The following is a 22,314-nucleotide window of genomic DNA, read 5'->3' as shown; positions in this document are numbered from 1 at the left end:
CACAGACTTGTTAAATAACCTGGGCAGGTCCCTTAACCTCTCTGTGCCTCCAGGTCCACACTGGTGCAGTGAGACTAACTCACCCATTTTGCACAGGGATTGGAGGGCTTTATTCATAACTCTTTGTAAAACACATTCAGTGCCTCAGAAGCATTGTGCTAGTCAAGTGTGAAGTTTTATCATTACAGTGCATCTGCAAAATTTGAGCATGCAAAAGCACGAGTACATTTTTACGCACACATACTACAAGTGCACGCACAGTATTTGCAGATACAAATTCAGTGTGAATTTTGAAAACATGACTCCCAGTCATCTTGCCCTGCAGACCAGAAAAAAAATTCTACACAGAGATAAAATGCAAAAAAACCAAATACCTTGCTGATACTACTAGAACCTGTTCCGTTGTGTTGTTATGAATGCTTTTTCTGGGTTTTACAAAATGCTCAATAACCCACAGATGAAAGCCACTAGCTCCCGTATCAACCATTTGAATATTAAAAAAGTTAACGGAAACCACAAAAACTATGTCAAAGTGAAGTTCACTGAAGTTAATCAGAGTTTTACAGCTGACTTCAGTAGCAGCCGAGTTAGACCAATGCTGAATGCTTTTGAAAATCCCATCCTATGCACTGATAACATTTATAGACTGACATACACACAGAGAAGTTGGGGAATTAAGAGTTAGGTTTGATATTGCCTCCTTTACAGAAGTATAGCAGAAAATCAGGTGTCACTATAGATGAGCACACAGAGTTCATGGCCTGTGGAAACTATAGGCCCCAATATCCACTGCTTCACCTTGATCCACTATATTACACTTTCCCCATTAATGAGAGGACCGTTGCCATCACCATGAATTACTTTGCTTCGTCACTTAACATAGTCATATGCTACGGACTCTGGGGGATCTGGGACACTTATTTCAAGGCAAGACAATTTATACTTGTGACTGAAACTGCTTAGGTAGAGTTAGAGTCACTTCAATGCCCCCTCTCCCAGAAGCTGTCAGTTTCCACATACAAAATAAGAAATCTACCCTACCCCAATCAAGTGTATTTTTGTTGGTCTCTCTCCTCCAGTAACCATCACTGCATTTTCAAACACATTCAAATTGCCCCGTGATAAGAAAGCAGTCCTCCCATTCACACTGCCTCTCACATCACCTGCAGACGAAAAAAAGGCCCCCCAGCCAGTAAGCCAATGTATGAAGAAAAGCAAGAACAAAAACATTTTTAAAAGCATATATTTTTACTATTATTATTTGTACTGCAATAGCGCCTAGGAGCCCCAGTCCTGGACCAGGACCTCATTGTACTAGGCATTGTACAAACACAATTTAATGCCTTACCCTCTTGATTTCCACCCACTAATGTCTTATTTCGGATTTTCTTGCAGACATCCAGGATAGTAGCTCCGATGTAAGCTATTTCAGGGCCAAATCTGAAACTCTACAAGATGGAGCAAAGGAAGCAGAGATCAGGCAAACAGAAGACAATCCCACACAAAAGCATATAGGAAATTACACCTGTTTATGAAAAAAAGATCATCCACTTTGATTAACTGACAACAGGGGATGTTTTCTCACCTACTAGCTTTTGGAAGAGGCACTGTCATTCATTTTTTTAAACTGAATTAATCTTTTTACTGGAGAAAATGATGGGTCTTCAGCACTGGAATACACAGGCACAGGCACATGCTTCCCAGTCTTACCTGTGTGAGATAGAAGATGTGGCTGTGCGGCACTGCAAAGAGTGCATTGACAGCACCTCGGAAGGTATAGATTTGTTGGTGTGGGTCTCCTACAAAGATTATTCCACAGGTCTGGGACAGCACAATATCCATGATGGCTGCAGCAAAAAATGAAGCATTAATTAAACTCATAGAGACTTGTTTGCAAAACCGAAATAAACTTTGCATGGTAAAGAAAATGGTTCAAGCCTAAACAAGCAGTTGAGAAAAAAGACAAGTCCTTTAAACAATGTAAGTGACCTGAAATATTTAGAATATAGTGATGGTCCTGCAGTTAAGAAACTGAACTGGGACAGGGGACACCTGGGTTCAATTCCTAGCCCCACTGTGGACTCCATGTGTGACAGCCTTAAAAATCACAATCCCTCTGTGTTTTCGTTCTCCCTCATCTTGGTTGGGGCCTCAAGGTACGACTTATAAATAATAATGATGCTACTGCATAGAAGTTGAAATACATAAAACTCCTCTCTTCCTCCTCCACCTCGTGTGCACCCTCCTCCCCCAACCAACCAGCTCCCTAAATGTGGGTTAGTGATTGGAGCACAGTGCATAGAAAGCAAGTTCTCTCAGTTACCAATGCCGTTGGTGTTTTATTTCCCTGTCTGTGGCATGGGAATATTAGGGTTAATTAGTTAACATCTGAAAAGTGCTTAGAAATGACAATCAATTATTTGCTCAGACTGTCTCCTGCTTTACTCACCTGGAGTGCAGTCCTGCGCTTCATCCACAAATATGGCATCATACTCAAAAAGCCGCGGCTTGCTAAGCTGCCAAAGCTTCAAATACCCTGGAAGAAGGACTGGACGATCAGGTAATTCATATATAAAAGTCATAACTAAGGGCAAATTACTTTCAGTTTAATGAGACACCATCAACCTGAATGCCAATCAGTTTTTAAAGAGTGATTTAAAAGCAGTTTCTGGCCCTGTGTCCCCGACAGATTTTGTGGGTTTATGCATATTTTTTTGCTCCTGTATGTTGCCTTCTCCCTTGCTGCTTGTGAAAGACAAACTACCAAAGGGGAAACTAACTACACAGTTTCTGTGATTCTGACCATACTCCATGAGCTGTCAAAGGCACACTAGAGCTGTCTGAACAAAGCAAAGAACTGAGAAAAGATAGGTTTCTTTTCCCTCTATCTGCTTTCAGTAATAGCCATGGCAGGTGTTACTTGCACAAATCTCTCCAGAAGTTGGTTTGGTTTTTTTCTAATTTACTATTTTTGCTTTTTAAACTGATGGTGTCCCTTTTAACATCTGTACTCTCTCTGACAACATACCATCCGATGTCATTTTGCAATTGCGTTCTGTATTTCCATTTAGCATTTTCATATTGTCCCATATCCGTCTTGCTTCTTCAACAATGATCTAGAAAGCAACATCATAAGAACCCTGCTAGATTCATGCACAAAACAGTCTCAGAATGTCACGCTCTGCTGCCTCACGTACTTTAGTATAATTGAGATGACAAACCTATAGTCTGCATGTCTAAATTGCCTTTTCTGTATCCCTCCTCTGGTATCCCCAATGACTCACCTATCAAGTTTCAGTTTCTCATATAGCCCTGAAAGATAGCAACAATTCTTTCCCTGGCCTCCAACTCTGACCTCATCTCCTGACATATCTCCCTTCTGTGTGGACCGTCCACGTGGCAAAATAACACCATGCTCCCCCTGCATGTAGCACTCCCTTCCCAAAATCTATTTGCTAAATCTGTCCACACCTAAGGGAAATCCCTCCTGAAAACCCCACATCTGCCATGCCACAAAGCAAATTCATTTTTTTAAATAGCCCAAAACAACAGTTCTATGAAGCAGAAACTCAGGATATGCACATTTCAATAAGCAACATTTTTCTTCCTCACGCAATCCTCTATTTGTCACCCATCACCTCTAAAATTTAGGCTCCAATTCTGCAAAAACTTGTGCATGGGAATAGTCCCACTGGCTTGTAAGGGTGGATGGGAAATTCAGTCTTCATGCCTATTCATCTCTTGGCCTCTCTCATGAGTTTGCCCTTAGTTCCCAGTTGTACAAGTTTGTTCATTTTGTGCGTGGCGTGGGCAATGTTGTTGTAACTGTGCTTCATCATTTACCCTAATTGTAAGTTCACTTGTAAAAAGTGAGTGAAAGTTCATAAAAGGTCACAACAACAGATAACAAATGTTGATGGGAAAACGTGTAAGAGAGAGACAGATTAAATTAGTCCAAACAAAAAGGCCTACGGATACAACTGGAGGACTGTGTTAAGATCATGCCTGGTAAACAAGAACAATGTGAGATTGGAAATCAATGGGCTACGCTTGGCACATCAGAAGTTAGGCTTGATGGGTGAACAAAACAACGGGAGGATGGACTTTTCCACTCATCACCTCTTTTGGGGCCCTTAATAAAAAATTTGCAGTGAAGGGCAGGGACTGGCAAATCAATTGGCGGAATTCCTGGCGGAGGGGGAAGGCCATCAGCCTCTGTCCCACTCCACTCCAAGGACTTTGTCCTTCACCCATGGATCCCAAAAGTCACTGCATCATTGTGAAGTCCAGACCTTGACACACCAGCAGGGACACGAGCAGCAATATGCGAGACCCTGCTTTGTCTCTCCTTCCCTGGTGTGTTCCTCTCTCCCCACTATTTTTCCTCCTGATCTTGGCTTTCCGTCTGATCTGATCCTGAAGTCAACTCTACCACATGGCACCAACACAATGAGATGAGACAGCCTACTCTGAGACAGAATGGTACAAGAGAGAAACCAGACCAACCAGATGACATCTCAGACTCCAGACTGGGAAATGAGCTCCTGCTAATGAGATTACATAGGATCATAGAAGATGAGGATTGGAAGGGACCTCAGAAGGTCATCTAGTCCAACCCCCTGCTCAAAGCAAAACTGACCCCAACTAAATCATCCCAGCCAGGGCTTTGTCAAGCCAGACCTTAAAAATCTCTAAGGATGGAGATTCCACCACTTCCCTAGGTAACCTATTCCAGTGCTTCACCACCCTCCTAGTGAAAAAACGTTTTTCTTAATATCCAACCTAGACCTCCCCCATTGCAACTTGAGACCATTGCTCCTAGTTCTGTCATTTACCACCACTGAGAACAGCCTAGCTCCATCCTCCCTGGAACCTCCTTTCAGGTAGTTAAAGGCTGTTACCAAATCCCCCCTCATTCTTCTCTTCTGCAATCTAAACAAGCCTAGTTCCCTCAATCTCTCTTCATAAGTCACATGCTCCAGCCCCCTAATAATTTTTGTTGCCCTCCTCTGGACTCTCTCCAATTTGTCCACATCCTTTCTGTAGTGGGGGGGCCCAAAACTGGACACAATACTCCAAATGAGGCCTCACCAATGCCGAATAGAGGGGAATAATCACTTCTCTCGATCTGCTGGCAATGCTCCTACTAATGCAGCCCAATATGCTATTAGCCTTCTTCGCAACCAGGGCACACTGATGACTCATATCCAGCTTCATGTCCACTGTAACCCCCAGGTCCTTTTCTGCAGAACTGCTGTCTAGCCCATTGGTCCCCAGTCCGTAGCTGTGCATGGGATTCTTCCATCCTAAGTGAAGGACTCTGCAATTGTCCTTGTTGAACCTCATCAGATTTCTTTTGGCCCAATCCTCTAATTTGTCTAGCTCGCTCTGTATCCTATCCCTGCCCTCCAGGGTATCTACCACTCCCCCCAGCTTATTGTCATCTACAAACTTGCTGAGGTTGCAATCTATCCCATCCTCCAAATCATTAATGAAGATGTTGAACAAAACTGGCCCCAGGACCGACCCCTGGGGCACTCTGCTTGTTACTGGTTGCCAGCTAGACATGGAGCCATTGATGACTACTCGTTGAGCCCTGTGCTCTAGCCAGTTCTCTATCCATTTTATAGTCCATTCATCCAACCCATACTTCTTTAACTTGCTGATAATATTGTGAGAGACAGTATCAAAAGCTTTGCTAAAGTCAAGGTATATCACATCCACCGCCTTCCCTACATCCACAGAGCCAGTCACCTCACCACCTCATCAGAGCTGCTTACCTTCTCCCCACCCTGTGCTGCCCAGTGCAGTAGTCTGGGAGCTGACCTTGTCTGTGAAGACAGGCAAAAAAAGCATTGAGTACTTCAGCTTTTTCCATATCATTTGTCACTAGGTTGCCTCCCCCTTTCTGTAAGGGGCCCACACTTTCCCTGACCACCTTCTTGGACTAACATACCTGTAGAAACCCTTCTTGTCACCCTTCACGTCCTTTGCTAGCTGCAACTCCAGTTGTGCTTTGGCCTTCCTGATTTCACTCCTGCATACTCAAGCAGTATTTTTATACTCCTCCCTAGTCATCTGACCAAGCTTCCACTTCTTGTAAGCTTCCTTTTTGTGTTTAAGCTCACCAAAGACTTCTTTGTTTAGCCAATCTGGTCATCTGCCATATTTGCTATTCTTTCTGCACATTTCAGTCAGCCACTTCTGACCTGAGGTGGATTTGAACTGGTGATCGAGAGGTGAAAGGCTTATTATCTCATTTCCAGACCTCACTTATTGAGGGTTGAAAATTGTGCTTTACAGAAAGTAACTTGAAGAACTTAAGTCCTTATGAAGATTTATGTTATCAGCATTTTGGCCTCTGGAAATGAATATCTATTATGTACTTGGATGACTAAATCAAAAATTAAGTATTTGAAGAAATTAACATGTGAAGTGATCATTACAGGCATTCAAAATATTTTTAAAATGGTTAAAAATAATTCTGTTTTAGACGCTCCCTGTTAAAATGATGCAATTTTAACAACAGCGTAGGGGTGGGTTGAAACACAAAACTCAAACACCACAACCTCAGCCAAGCAACTAGCTACTGTTCAAAGCTACTTGCTAGACACACAGGAAATGACCTGTATTCTTAAGCCAGAACTGGCCCTCTTAGAGCTATCCAGTTATTTTTATACCACTGTCAACACTCTAATACTGGAATGCCTTCCAAATATTAACAGAAACACATGGGATCTCAAGTTTCTCTCTCTGTTCCTCATACGTACATATGAGATTGATACTGGGTCTGGTCTAAAGCCCACTGGAAAGTCTCCCAATGACTATCCAGGATGCTATGGATGAGTTTCTTGTCTCATCAGAGGAAATAGGAGAAATGCACTTGACTGGTAATTTCTGAGTACTGAATCACAAGCACCACTGTATCATTGGAGTCTGCTTTGATGAATGTTCCACTCCTTCTCAACTAGACTCTTGCCTCGCCATTGATACTCACTTGCTTCTCTTCTTCACGGACAAGGGCCCTCATTCCATGTGTATTTTTGAACCATATGGGGGTGTGCTCCATCGATATGAATTCATCTATAGAAGCAAAAAAGCTTTCAAGCGTCTGAGCTACTGTCTTCGCTCTTATGAAGAGAGATTGCCCCTTGCGGTTTTTGAGTAGGAAGCTGATCATGTAGGGTGACAGTTTGAAAAAATTCAGTCTGCCTTCTTCATTATATCTGTGCCATAGACAAAAAAACACATTATTAGTTTGCAAGAAAACCTACTAGAGAAGTGATGTAGCCTTTCCTTTTATAACTAATGCTCAAAAGAGCTAAGGTATTTATATGACCCTCCCACATTACCATAGTATCTGGGAACCTCACAATCCTTAATTTATCTACCCTCACAATATCCTATCATGTTGGGAAGTTCTATTATCCCCATTTTATAGATGGGGAAAAGTGAGGCACAGAGAGGCTAGGTGACTTGTCCACAGTCACACAGGGAATCTGTGGCAGGGCAGGGAACTGAACTCACATTTCCTAAATCCCGGGCTAGCATCACCACCACGGGGCCATGCTATATGAAAGAATTCAAATATTGCTGGTTGCAAACTGGTTTAAAGGTGACATGTAAAGGGTTGAAAATTGAGTGCCAGCCCTATTTTGCTTTCTTCTGATATCTAAGAAGTCCTGAAAGGTTATTTCAAAAGAAGGATTCTTTTTCTTCCACACTTTTCACTTCAGAAATATCAGGGCTGGCAATTTAGGTCTTCCATGTTTTGCTGGAGGTCATTATGAAGGAGTGGAAGATACTGAATCTTTAACAAGGAGGTTTTCTTTCCAATTATTTATGGAGGCCTTTGAGTTAAACAGGCTTTAACAAACAACAAAAATGTCTTCAAATAGCTTAATTAAAAAAAAAGCCTCTCTCCTCTCAGGCCTTGTCTATATTCACAGTTGTTCTCATTTATCTATAATCCAGTTTAAAACTGGTTTAGTTAAACCAGTGCAAAACTATGTGGGCTAATTCATAACAAGTTTAAACAGCATCAAGAGAACGTCCACACAGAACTTTGCACTGGTTTAAAACTAAATCAGTTTAACTAACGATGTGATTTTAAAACTGATGCAACTTTGTATATACACAAGGCCTCAGAACCCAATTCAGGAAAGCACATGCGTAACTTTGAGGATGTGCTCAAAGGAATGTAAGGAAGTCTGATTATATGGCTTCTCTACTGTTTTAATTCTACCAACTCTCCAGTCGTCCAGAGGCTCCTCCAGGAAGAGAAAAGGAAGACTAGATAGAAATTTCTAGAGTAAAAAACAAGGGAAAAAAACAAACAAAAAAATGCCTCACATGTCTTCTTTAAACCTCATAAAGGAGCAAAGAAAGGGAACATATTTTTTCTTTTAACCCCAAAAGACAATGAAAAAGAAATATAAGAAGTGATACACAAGCAGAAACACAATCCAAATAGGATGCTTTGCAAAATACCCTGCAAGATACCTGTAGTCAATTCTTTTATTCACCCCTTTTAAATACTTCAAATATTTCTGTGCCAATTTAGTGCCCTGAAAAGGATGGCATATATTATACAGGGGCAACAGTGCAAACTTCCCCCGTACACTGCCCTCAACAGATATGGAAGAATCATCCTAGAGATCAGAGGCTAGTTCAGTCCTTGGTCTTTCTGCTGACCACACATCAATGGTCCCCATACTGTAGCGGGGCAGGGAGGCACATTTGGGGGGGCTCAGCGGAGCAGGCCAGCCCCCACAGGATATGGGGAGGGAGCGCCACCCAGCTTTGCTCTGCCCTTGGCCCCAGCTTGGCTCTCACTACTGGCCCCCGGCTACTACCCTCAGCTCAGCTCCTGTCCCATGGCTCCATTCCCAGCTCTGGCCGCAGCCCCAGGCCCACTCCCAGCCCCTGGCCGCAGCTTGACTCCCACCCCTGCTCCCTGACCCTGGCCAGATTTGCCCTCATTCCCTCTCCGCTCCGATCCCCAGTTCTGCCCCCAGCTCCACCTTCAGCCCAAGCTCCTCAGCTGAGTCAACTGTGCGGCAATGAAGGGGGTCGCAAAGAGATTCCATCACTGGTGAAGGGGGCACAACCAGAAAAGTTTGGGCACTGCCTGCAATAGAGGAAGGCGCTGGCTGGTGGGTTATACGTTGCGATTCTGAACAGCCCCTGAACTTTGCCCCACCCTGCTCCACGACCAGGGAAATGAGACGATCGCTGCTTACTGTTTGCCGACACTCGCGTATGCTAATGAATGGAAAGTCTTGCACGTAACGTTAGGGGGAAAGACCGTCTTCCCATGGTCTACGATGGCCTTGTTAAATGCCACATACAGAAAGCTGAGGTGGGGAAACATCTCCGCATACTTGACCAAAGTCGAGGTCTTTCCCGTACCTGAAGAGCGAAAGAAAAAAAGGAAGAAAAGTGTCCTTGTGTCGAAATCCGACCTGTATTCCCAGCACTTCTCCCCCCTCAGGCTCTTCATCACCCCTTTATTGGTAGCCTAGTCTGTGCAATATGGAGGAGATTTTCAAAGCCAACTATTGAAACCACCATTGAAATTAATGGGAGGTGCGTGGCTAAGTCAGCTTTGGAAATCTCTACCTGTCGCCACAAATGTTATGAACGGCCATAAAATCACGCAGCACTTTTACAACACTCCAGATAACCTATCTGACATGAGAACATTCGGGGGAAATGAATGCAAGCTGAGATTATGGTCGTGTGCGTGGGGTGGGACAGGGGACATCCCCACCACTCAGTCAGGGGCTAAGGAACTCCTGTGATCACTATCTGGCTGCACTTGTGTGGCTTGTCAGGCTTGGGGGCAGGCCCCCAAAAGGCAGGACCTCAGTGCAGTTGAGGGCATGCAGAAGCAGGTAGCGACAAGGCCCCCCGACTGGGACCCGGTGACACTATGTGACCTGTACCTCACAAATGCTGCCTGCATAGGCCCTCTGAGGAAGAGGATGGGCCAGTCTGTTTTTCTGTGTTGAAAACCCACCCACAAATTAAGCCCCAGCTTTTATTTCCACTGAAGAGTGGGAACCGAGACTGCGTATAGGGCCTGACAGACTGCTTCCCTCTCCCTTGCTCAAGGAAGAGGGCTGTGGAAGTATTTTCCTTTTGCTGGGACTGCAAATTTATGTCCCCCGAAAAGGGGGCAGATTCGCTAAGAGGCACAGCTGGAGGACTGTCCCCCAGACCGAACAGAGGTTTGCAGCTACACAGAGAATGAGGTATGAGGTAAGCAAAGTGCCTTCCCTCACCCCAAGGGGGCGACCTCAGGATGGAATCTTTCACAATGCCTAATGTGTTAATTTCACTGCATCCTCACACCACACCCCCCCCCGCCCCCCCCCGCTCCCACTCCGTTTCTATCATTTCTGCCTGTTGCATCATATTCTCCTGGTCTGCGTGCTCTCCATGGGAGGGGCGGCCTTATTTACCTGCTTCTATAGCCCCCAGCACAACAGAGCTCTGATCCAAAACTGGCGCTACTGTAATACTGCTACTAAGAGCTAGATCAAAAATTGATTTCCTTTTATAATTTACTGCCCTTAATTTCTTTTTTGATCTATTATAAGACACTCCCTTTTAGTCCACTTGTATGAGGAGCTGGAGTTATGTATTCTTAAGAGTTGCTTATTTCCTGCCTACATTTTTATTTTTAATTTCTACACAAAACACTCTTGATTCATTTTTGTTAGCTGTAAGCAATGTTTGCCATGTGTACCTCCTCAGCACAGAAAAGGGAAAAAAACAGAACTGGCGTTTGCTTAATTGTCTAATAAATCCAAAAAAAATAATTTTTTTTGGATAAAGTGTCCCTGACAACTTGTTTCATGGTCAGCTTTCTTACCTGCAAATGCCATAATTTTCACTACTTGACCAGGCAAGATTGTATGGTTTAGGATCCTTTGCTGCTCGTGGGTTAGCTTTATGTCAAGCTTATTACTAAAAATAAAATAAGACAAGAGCAAAACAATTATTTTTCTGTGTTTAAAAGAACACAACCAATGAGGAACATACAGCCGTGATGTGCGTGAGCAGGGAACTGCAATGCCTTCCTGTTGGAGAGGCTGGACTGGGGATAGACAAGAGGCAGCCAAGCCAGACAGGAGAAGGCTACAGCTGTATAAGGCCAGAAAAAACAAGGCCAGAAGGAGGGTTGTACCAGTGGGGACCATGGGGGGAAGAGCAGATATTGGAGAGAAAAAAAGCAACATGACTGGAGAGAGGAGAAAGAATGGGTGGGAACTTGGGTAAGGTCACTTTGGAGCCTTTTGAAAATTTAAACCTAGGTCACTCAGATGCTAAGTTTCATTTTCAAAAATGAGTTGGGCTCCTACAACTCACTGAAAAACCCAATGGGACTTGGTATCCTGAGTCCCCTCTGAAAATGGATTTTAGGATCTTCTGACCCTTAAGCTCTCTGTGCCTCTCCTCATTCCCCCGGCTGTAGCATGGGGGATCATTATCCCCATCTCACAGAGGAGCTGTAAGGTTTAATTAACGTTTGTAAAGCAATTCAGTATTTCAGTGTTGTTTTTATAAATAAAAATATAATTATTGCAATAAACCTATACGGCAAACTACTTTTTTCCAGAAAGCTGGTGGGACATACCAAGAGAACATTTCTCAGGCCAGGAACACTCTGCAGATTCTTCTGAAGTGAACAAATTCTTCTTCTTAGTGAACAAATGACTATTCCCAGAAAAGTCCCCATCTACTGACTGCAACTGTGAAAGAACCGTAAACTAAGATTTCTGGGCAAGGGAACGGAATTAGGGCTGGGAAACAAAGAAGAGGGTTGAATCCACGTTTTCAAGGCATCTATCTATGGTATTCCCATCACTTCACCTGTGAGGGAGGGCAGATGAGGAACTGAAGCACAGAGAGGTTAGGTGGTTTGCTCAGGATCTCACAGGATGTTTGTGGCAGAGTAGGAATTGAATCTGATTTGTCAAAGGCCCAGGCTAGTGCCCTAACCACTGGATAATCTTTCCTTTAAAGTAGCAAGCTATCAGCTTTCAGTGACTTGTATCAATATAGATGACAAAATGGAGTTTGTGTGGGGCAAAAGAATATACTAGCAAATATCTGGAGGCTGTAGGATGACCAGATAGCAAGTGTGAAAAATTGGGACAGGAGATGGGGGGTAACAATCACCTATATAAGAAAAAGCCCCGAATATCGGGACTGTCCCTATAAAATCAGGACATCTGGTCACCCTAGAAGGCTGGTTTGTCTCACTGCTTCTCTTAAATAAGGAGATAATAATAATAATAAACATGCATTTATTAAAATTATTTGCTTTGCAGTAGCAACTGGAGGGGCTGAAGCCCCATTGTGCTAGGTGCCCCCCCACACACACGTTTCTAAAGGGACCATCAAGTTTAATTAGACCAGTCACACTCCTTTCATCCCCAAAACACCCCAACTACAGGGAAGGCAACAGTCTGCCCTAGAGATTTGGGAAGACAACAGTCATTTTAGCCAGCAGTAGTCAAGTTATATACAGATAACTGTGTTTAATAGAAGTTTCTAAAACTAATCTTTTCTATGACGTGTTTGCTCAGTCTGCTTGGTTCAGGACTTTACAGGGATCTGTGCATTTGAACCTGCCATTTAGATCAAATATGTGAGCAGTACCTGTGCCGAGTGCCTCTTCCACGGTTTGAACTTGGTGTTTCCAGCTCTGTCGTCTGAGTAACGGGGCAAGAGTTCTCCACCAAATACAAGCAGTAAAAAATACTATAGTGAATCCTAACAGAAAATATAAAGACATTAATGTAAGAGGATCTTTAACAATACTCAATTAAATGTCAGTTACCTCCCTCTGCCCCCAATAACAGACCTCAGAAGCCATTTATGCTGCCAATAAAGCCATATTTGGAGAGTTCACAAGCTGACTTGTCCAATAAGGTGCCAGATTCGACCAGAGGACTTCAGATTTGTTTCTGAGATGAGTAAAACTGCACATGGAAAGATAACATAACACCCCAGCAAAAAAGAGCTGAAGGTGCTGAGGAAAACAGCCAGCCAAGATGCTTGCAGTTTCAGTGGACAGACCAGAGATTTCCCATAACTAAATAACCACCTGTCTTAAGCAGGCAGCTTTTGGGATATGAATGTACCCAAGGTTTTCCATCAGGTGTGTAGATAGCCATCACTTACACAAACAGAAAAGCAAGGCAGGCCACAAGCATTCAATAAGTCTAAATCAGGCGGGAGACAACATCATCTTTTAAAGTGCTGTTATAGTTTGAAAAGTGACTGAAAAAGCAGCATGGGGGGAAAAAGGGGGAAGGCTCCATGTTTACTGCCTCTCAGGAACCAGAGATCAAGTTTGCCAATCTTGTAAAAAGATTATCTTTATAACCCCATCTGTTCAGCAAACCAAACCTGGGAAGGGAGAATCAAGTTAGATCCTTTTCTCCTCATGGGCCAACAGCTGTAATAAATATTCTGCAACTGGAGCTTGATTAATTACCCTGTTGCTGATATCGAAGAGAATCCAGCTCACTCGGAATAATCATCGCATATAGCATTTTACATGACTACTGCCCGGTGCCTGGATTAACCACTTAATCCTCATGACACACATGGAAGGTGGATTTAGAAAATGCAGGCAGAGATGGGAAGTGACCTGTTCAAGGCTACACAGTGAGTTAATGACAGCTGATTGAAACTTATAACTTCCCTTAGAAGCTCGCTGTTTCTCATAGCTGTGTTGACTCTGCAGTGCTAACCGGAGTAGAAACAACAACTTGCTTTCATAATTGGGATAAGCAACTAGGACTCCAAATACGCACAGGGAGTTGGATTGATCTGCTGGATATGGAAGTATTTGTTTTATACTGTCACTTTTCTAAAAATAACTGCACTTGAAAAACACCCTGAACTCCTAATACAGGGGACTCTTAGCTGGTGTGAACGAAGTTCAATGGGGCAATGATCTGCTACTCTAGCTTTGTATAGTGCCAAGCACACCTGTGGCTCACAATAAGCATTCCAGTGGCAGATTTTCATTGTCAGATATGCAAATCTCTCCCTCCTCACCTATTACTGATATTGATGCCCTTCTCCCTCATAGCATTCAGCAGCGTGGCCATACAGTACAAGGTCTCGGTGATGTTCAGAACTGAAAGGGTAGAGCTGGGTCTCCTAAGACAAGCCATCAGCTTCTGGATGTCACGAACACCATCAGAGAAGAGCACAATAGCTGCCATCACGGCCCACACGTTCACAGCCTAGACAGGGTGATGGCAAAAAGAAGACTGGAGACAACCAAGATGACTGCACAGTTTGTCTACTTAAGGTATTGCAAGGTTAGGGGGAGGAGAGGCCAGCATTGTGAACAGATCCCTGTGATCATTAATAGTATTCAGTAACAAATTTCCTCAGGCAATTCCCACTCCGGTGGCTATTTAACATTTCCTATTTATGCTAACAATTTATCACTGGCAAACGATTTTCTTTAGGAAAACCCACTGCTCCAGATGTGACACACAAAGTAAAATGTAAGAAAACCCCCCCCACCCCCAATGAACATTTAACCTACCCCCGCAGTGCACTTTAAATCAGGCAATTTCTTGATGATGCATATTTCTGCCTTGGTAAACAGAGGATGATTTTTCAAGCACCTGAGAACTGCATCAGGGTCCATTCTCCGGTCAGCATTGGAGGTGACCACACACCTGCGCAGAAAGTGCCCACAATTCAAGAAATGAAAATGACGGCATCTGCAGTAACATTAAAGCTGCCCTGTTGTGCATACTATTTATTCTACGGTATGCACGCAGCAAGATGGGCTCAATCCTGCCAGCAGTTGAGCCCTCTGGCTCCAATCCAGCAAAGCACCTAAGTATGTGACCAACTTCATTGACTTCCACGGATTAAAAGTTAAGGGAAGCACATGCTTAAGTACTTTGCTGGATCAGGGTCCTGGATTGTAAACTCTTCAAGGCAGGGATTGCGTCTTCCTGCATGTGTAGACAGTACATAGCATATTGAGGGCATGACAGGAGGACAAACAATAATGCACAGGGAATGAAGATGAGAGGGAGCTGTGATTCTCACAGCCACTGCTGTTAGTAATGAGAATGGCCTCTGGAAATCCTGTGTGCACTGACCAGAGAAAAGATCGCTTCTTTTATACGTTGGGTTTTTCAGTTTCTCACATCTTAAAAAAATCTCACTGCTTTTGATCCCATTTGCCTCTCCAATTACCACCTCATCTTCCTTCTACCTTTCATCTTGAACCTCACTGAATACACGGTTTACAGTCACTGTCTGGCGTTCCTCTCCTTGACCCGCTCCAATTGGGCTTCAGTCCCAAGTACTCCACTGAAACCATGCGTGCTTGCCAAAGTCTCTAAAGACCTTTTCCTGGACAAAGCTGAGAACCAGTACTTTATCCGCAGCCTCTTTGCCTGTCAGCTGCCTTTGACACCAGCAACCATGCTCTTTGTCTTGAAATCGTGTCTTCCCTTGTCTTCCGTGATTGTCCTCTCCTGGTTCTCCTCCTATTCTAATTATTCCTTCAGTGTGTCCTTTGGAGGAGTCTCCTCATCCCATCTCCAACTTCCTGTGGGGGTTCCCCAGCCGTCTGTCTCCCCCTAGACCCTATCGGTGGGTAATCTCATCCGCAAACAGAAATTCAGATGCCCTCTCTATGCTGATGACTCTCAGATCTAACTCTCTTCTCCAAACCTGCCCCCTTTTGTCCAAATTAAAATTGTGACCTGTCTCTTTGACATCTCCTCATGGATGTCTAGCCATCAGCTAAAGCTCAGCACAGCTAAAAACAGAGCTCTTCATCTTCCCAACACGCCCTCCCTGGTACCTCCTTTCTCAAGAACTGTGGACAACACAGGGCAGATGAAAATTGGTGATTTAAAAAAAAAAAAAAAAAAACAATAAAAAAATCAATTTTTTAAATTTAAATTAAATACAGATTTTTTTTTTTAAATACAAATATTTCAAATTAAATTTGAAATTGAAAACCTATGTTAAGGCCTAAATTTATTATAATCTATTAAAATAATTTAAATACAAAATATAATATTAAGCAGTAAATATTTGTTGCCAAGTGTTAAAGAAAGTCAAACCACTGAACTGGTGGAAGTCTCTGGCTAAGCACCTGGAACCAGAGTTTGCTGAAATGCTAAACCAGCTTTTGACAGCAGTAGCTTCTTCTCCAGGTGCAGAGAGAATATTTTCTTCATATCAGTTTATTCAACTAGTTCAGTTCATGAACAAGTTGACTCAAAGTTAAGAAATCAATGGGAATTGAAAAAGCAGGAAACCCTCTTCTTATCTAAGTATAAGACCTGTATGAGAGACGATGGGATCAACTGGTTTCAAAACTTTGAAGGACATGGTGACTAGAAACAATCAATTCAGTTTGCAAACTACAGTTCATGCTTCCTTTGTTTAATAAATCAGTTAGTTTTAAATGCAAAACGTGTTTTGATCAACTTTTTTCTTTTGCACCCAAAACATTTAAGATAAAAAAAATTAAAATGTTGTTTGTCCAGTTTGAATTGAATTTGAGTTTCCATCCAGCTAGATTTTAACGCAAATCATAAAGTAAAATATTAATCACCCAATAAATAAGAAATGTATCATTCACCATTTACTAACATCATAAAAAATTAAAACTTAAGAATCTGAATAAATGTTAAGGTAAGCTACATAATTGCTTAAATAAATGTGTATAGATATAGTGTATCCTGGTTAGCAAAAAGAAGCACCAAATTTAACATGAAGGGCATATTTAGTTGCCAATCAGTATGTTTTAATGGTTACCTTATGTTAATTAAGTAGTGGGCAATTAATAATTTTAACTCTTAGGATTCTGGACCTGCCATAAGTAATAATGTCTTATTGGTTGGCTTGTCTGTCTCTCTAGTTGGTTGTTTAATGATTTAATGATTACCAGTTCAAACCCAGTTCAAACTCTCATTCAGGCTCTCTTCATCTCACATCTCAATTACTACAACATCCTTTCCTCTGGCCTTGACAAATGCAATCTTGCCCTGCTTGCATCCATTCAGAATAGTGCTGCAAAGATCATTTTCCTAGTCAGTCGCTCTGATCACCTCGCCCTTCCCTTTGCAGCCCTTCTCTGGCTCCCCCTTTTCTATTGCATCAAACATCAGCTACTTGTCTTCACATTTCAAGGGCCCTTGTGGCCTATCCTCCACCCTACATATCATCTCTCAGTCGCTATCCAGATGTTGACATTCAGCTCCGATCAGACCTCCATTGCCCACTTGTTAAAATTTCCCTGTGCTTTCATGCTTTCTCCCATGCTGCTCCTCACACTTGGGAGGAGCTCCCAGCAAACACCTGCAAAGCTAATGCGGTATCATCCTTAAAACTCTCCTTTCCCATGTTGCCTACAAAATCTTGACAGTGGTTAGGCCTCTGTGTGCTACGGTCACTGCCTACCATGCTGACCTGTACTGTCCCAATGTCTTCTTGGCATCCCCATCGGTTTGTATCCATCTGTTATCTCATACTTAGATTGCAAGCTCTTTGGGGCAGGAACTGTCTTTCTGTTCTGTGTTTGTACAGCACCTAGCACCATGGGGGTCCCAGGCCACGACTAGGGTTCCAACACACTACAGTAAGACAAGTAATAAAGAATAGCAGACAGACAGTGGAATGAGTAAGAAATTTAGAACATCATCTCTAGGTTATATTTTATGGCATAAATTCTTTAGCTGTTAGTGTCAGAGTAAGGGAAAACAGGAACAAGAGATTTTGAGAGGATGGGGCAGAGGAGGCATTTTTTTGCCTAGCCGAAAAGACCCACTGATCATTTTTCCTTCTCATAACTAATTCCTCCTCTCCCCTGAGCCTCCCAATAAGGTGAAACAGGTGGAAGATGCGTGAGAGGAAGTTAATCATCTCTTTCTTGGCCAAGCACAGCATAAAATGGAGACAAACCTCTACAGCAACAGAACTGGAAACAGGACAAAACACTGTTGGGCTGCTCCTGGCACCTGCTGACGCACAGCTGTAAAGTCAAATAATGAAACAGACTCACCTTATGAACCCCAGCATGCACTGATCCTGCTCACTGGTTACACCATAGCGATCCAGAATCCATTCCACTGTGAGCAGAGCCTGGGCTTCCTTTATGAGGTACTGATGGTACAGCTTCTTCCACGGAATAAACTAAAATGCAAATCAATGCACCTATTTGTCCAGCACCTTTCAACCCTAACCATTTTATCAACAGGCTTCTTCTGACAATCACCAAGAAGCAAGCATCGCTTCTGGTGGAGACATTTAATTTCAATTTGGCAAGTCCCAGCAGCTCGATGAAAACAAGCAGGGGGCTCATGATGGGACAATAAAGATATGGAGAAAAAAAAAAAGCGAAGGAGCAGAAAAGAGTGAAAATTCTGCTCCTTGCAGTGTAAGGACTTGTCTACGAAAGGCTTGTTTCTCTAGAATTTCTCACTATAGTTATCCCTAGTTTAACCACACAGGTGGAAGCACCAGGGCAGGCAAGGCCCCATCGGCCTTTTGAACATCGCCACTCAGACCTACTTTGAATAGGATAAGAAAACTATAATGCTTAAAACATCCTGTGGCTCTCTAGAGCCTGTCCACAGGAGCCCTCCCACCGTAGCTACCACTTCGGGACTTTATGGTAGACAGTGCTAAGGGCTCTTCATCTCTTACTGTCTTCAACTCAGAAACAGCTCCCAATACGTTCACCATCCTTTATTATTTGTGTTGCGCACTGGGGCCCCAGTCATGGGTCAGGGCACCATTGTGCTCGGTGCTATACAAACAAAGAACTAGAAGACAGTCCCCCACCTCCAAAAGCAAACAGCCAACCTGTAAGACAAGTGATGATGGGTGGATGCAGACAGATGGGGGTGGCATGTGGTAACAGTGAGACAATACTGCTCAGAAAGAGCGGCAGCGGTCACAGCACGTGAGCTGCCCAACGATGGAGAGTTTTTTTGGAGGGATTGTGGCAGAGGGCGGTTTTAAGGAGGACAAGGGGATGGCCTTGCAGATGTTTGCAGGCAGCTCCTCAAAAGCAGATGGAGCCCATATGGGAGAAAGCATGAAAGTAATGGTTCAGAAATGTAACTGGAGACTGATGAAGGCTGGAGTCACTGACAGGATGGAGGCGAGGAGAAGGGAACTGAGGATGTTCGGTGTCACCTGGCAGACACTTGGCACCTCACAGGCAAGGCTTCACAAAAGGGTGAAAGGAAGGAAGGATATGGCGAATACCGATGGGAGAGATAAGCAGAAGAAGTGGATTCAATGGAGGAAAGAGAGAGGTCACTTCGCTAGCAAGAACAGGGAGAACGTTCCTGGTGCATAATCATGAATGGAAGATGACATATGGAGCAAATCAATCAGGATTCAATCAATATAACCACACTCTCACCAGTGGATCACTGACAATCTCTCTCCAGCGATGACACACCAAGCTCAGGTTCAGATAAAGGTCAGTCACAGGGAGGAAAGCAAAGATAATGCTCAGGACTTCATTGGGCAGCTGGTCAATGTGTCCCTGGGGTTCTTTACAGCATGAAGTCCCCAGGAGGCCAAAATATGCATCAGGAATTGGATCAATTTCTATGTCATCAGGTTCTTGTTTGATTTCTTGTTTGATTTCAGTGTGTCCTGGAGAATACTGGAGGGAACTGTCCAGCATGGGCTTTTTATCAGTCCCACCGTATTTACAGTATTCTGTATAATGGCTGCCAACTCCTTCTGAGCAGAGAGTTCGTTTTCTAGAGGCAGCAGCACCCCAGAGAGCTGGTGCAGCATCTTTATCACATTCAAATAGCTCGCAATGATCCTCCAGGCTGGACAACCACTGGACGGTGAAGGAGTCCAATGACTCTTCTTTAACTTCATTGTTTTTTGCCACTTCGTTACTGGTGCTTTGCGTCTGAGTGACGTTGAAGTAATCGGTGATGCACCTCTGAGTACCCCGCCCTACAGCAAAGACAAGAAGAAGGAATACAAGCAAAATGTGTTACCCTAGAGTGCCCAATGCCTGAAAGTCCCAGGAGCCTTTAAAATAAAAAGGTCACATGCTCTGTGCTAAGACCCTGCTTACCCCACAGCAACGATCTTTCCATACAAATAAATAAATGTAAAGAACGCTGTAAATTCTACTTCACATTGATTATTTCCTCTGAGCAGACAAAAACAGCGACACAGGAAGGAAGCAGAGAGAGACGAGGATAACCAAAACCACCATGGTCAACCTCTGAGATCAGCATAAGGCTCTTCCTACTGCAGTTTACTTTTCAGAACCCGGTGAATAAGTAAAGAAGTTGAAATGACAAGTGAAGCTGCAAGCTGTTACCTGCATGAGATGAAAAATGCAGCACAAAACCCTAAATCAGTTAGTGGCCACGACAGCCTCCTAGGAGGAGATTGGGAGTGGGGAAAAGCGGTGGCCCCTCCCTGCAGCGCCCAGCTTTTGCTCCTGGATGCACTGCCTGGATGTTTGCTGGCACCACCAGCAAGGATTGGCACCCTGCACTGTGCTGCCTCCTCGGGGGCTATGGGCAGCACCTCTGGAGACGTGGGGCTGGTGTACGTGGGCGCCAGAGGAACCTGGGACTCTTCAGGCTGCTGGTGAGTTCCTGACCCACCTTCCCGGGGCTGGTGGAGCTCAGGCTTCAGCCCTGGGGCAGCGGAGCTCTAGCTTGGAAAAATTGTCAGAGTGGCCACCAGCAGGAGTTGGTGGCCACACTGTGAGGCCACCAAAAAACGTGTTGTGAGAACCCCCGCCGTAAATGGAACAGCCCTTAAGTACTCATTCAAAATATAAAAACAAAAAGAGACCAACATTTTTTAAAAAGGTAAAAGGCTATTTATTACCAGCCACCCATTGATTTGATTGCAAAAAGATTAGAGCACAGAAGCGAAACTGAAAGTCTACAATGAACTCTACCTTCAGCTGCACCTCTTTTCATGAATGCAGCAATGCACACCAGCCAAACGCATGCAGGAGCACTTCACCCAAGCAATCGTATTATTGTTTTGGATATTAACGCCTTCCTATGCTGACATTAGACAACATTACTGGTCCACACCAGTTCCTTACTCTTCCTAGACTTGGGGACTTTTGAAAATTGTACTCCATGTGCGGAAAATGGATATAATAGCAGCTCCCTGCCTCACAGAGAGAACTGTGATGATTCATTAATTACTGCTGTTAAGTGCATTGAGATCCCTGAATGGGATTAGACAAACAACACTTAGAGAGCTAAATCAAGAAGAATGCATATTAAATAATGAATGTTCAAGATTTTTTAGAAATATCGGTCATTCTGTATCTCCGCAACTGCAGAGCCTGCAATGTGTCTCAGTTAGAGCTGCCATTTGCGGCAGGCAGGCTGGTATAGCAAAGCTCTGCTTTTCAAAGCAAGAGAAAGGATGTTTGTGTAAACCAGGACTTAACCCAGCCCTGGTGTGGGACTCGCCTCTCCTTGGGAGGGGAAAGGACTCATGACTCTAAGGTAGCTCTAAGTCGCTCGCCATTGCTCAGGCCTCTGTTTAAGTCAGTTATATTAAGGGGTGATTATAGTACAGATCAACCAACTTCTTTCATTGTGGACATTGTTAGCTGTCCCCCACTGCTCTTCCCTCAGTAGCTGCTCACAGTAATTGGGGTTAAATTCCACCTGCTGCATAGAGTTAATATTAACATTACACTCCCTCAGTTCTTAACCGATTTGGAAACACCATACCTTCTTGTTGTCTCTTGGTCCTGTATGTAGGGTAGAGGCCCCTGTTTAGATCTCTGTTCGCCTGTCTTTGACTGAAAGGTTGTGTCAGGGAAGAGGAGCCTTCTCTGCTCTGGCTGAAGGCTTCACAGCCACTGGCTGTAAGGTGCTTTTTTTTAAATGGTTGCACTGTCACCAACATGAAAAGAAAATTGCACACCTGTTAATTGAATTAAGTTTGTTTGTTTTCAGGCGACATGCTACATCCTCGAGAGAGACAAACGATCAGTTCATTAGTGATCATTTTCTGTACAAAATGGGATGATCCCAACATCTTAGCCAATTTACCCTCTTCCAATAGCCTACGCAAAAGCATATACAGAACTTTGAAGATACACTGTAGAGTAAAATATAACACCAAGACACTTTGCAACGTCCAAAGCTATGTGGAAATTATTACGTTTACACAATAATGTCACTCGTGGTGTCTAATTCAGCACTGTACAGGACTTACCCTTGGTGTTTGCAGTAAACTAGAAAATCTTGCGAGCAATTTTAAAAT

The 22,314-nt window shown here is 43.6% G+C and overlaps 1 protein-coding gene across 2 annotated transcripts in view; it reads right to left on the bottom strand.

The window, feature by feature from the left end:
* FBH1 (F-box DNA helicase 1) overlaps positions 1-22,314 on the bottom strand; it is a 49,892-nt gene that overhangs the window by 22,895 nt on the left and 4,683 nt on the right. The window contains exons 2-15 of one of the 2 annotated variants that reach the window (XM_067534917.1): positions 21,777-21,941; positions 19,451-20,007; positions 18,080-18,210; positions 14,585-14,720; positions 14,083-14,273; positions 12,673-12,786; positions 10,880-10,974; positions 9,243-9,411; positions 6,998-7,226; positions 3,029-3,116; positions 2,450-2,536; positions 1,711-1,847; positions 1,349-1,448; positions 1,042-1,163 (exon numbers count right to left, since the gene is read on the bottom strand). In XM_067534917.1, the coding sequence (XP_067391018.1) occupies positions 1,042-1,163; positions 1,349-1,448; positions 1,711-1,847; positions 2,450-2,536; positions 3,029-3,116; positions 6,998-7,226; positions 9,243-9,411; positions 10,880-10,974; positions 12,673-12,786; positions 14,083-14,273; positions 14,585-14,720; positions 18,080-18,210; positions 19,451-20,007; positions 21,777-21,941 (2,321 nt within the window). Of the gene's footprint in view, positions 1-1,041; positions 1,164-1,348; positions 1,449-1,710; positions 1,848-2,449; positions 2,537-3,028; positions 3,117-6,997; positions 7,227-9,242; positions 9,412-10,879; positions 10,975-12,672; positions 12,787-14,082; positions 14,274-14,584; positions 14,721-18,079; positions 18,211-19,450; positions 20,008-21,776; positions 21,973-22,314 lie in introns of both variants that reach the window. The other variant, XM_067534916.1, reaches the window with a different exon arrangement.

This window comes from Emydura macquarii, unplaced genomic scaffold (genome assembly GCF_026122565.2).
Source record: "Emydura macquarii macquarii isolate MOO-44397 ecotype Brisbane River unplaced genomic scaffold, CSIRO-AGI_Emac_v2 contig_3470, whole genome shotgun sequence".
In the NCBI taxonomy this organism is placed as follows: domain Eukaryota; kingdom Metazoa; phylum Chordata; order Testudines; family Chelidae; genus Emydura; species Emydura macquarii.
The sequence above is the reverse complement of the archived record's forward strand: the minus strand, read 5'-3'. Positions and strand labels throughout refer to the sequence as shown.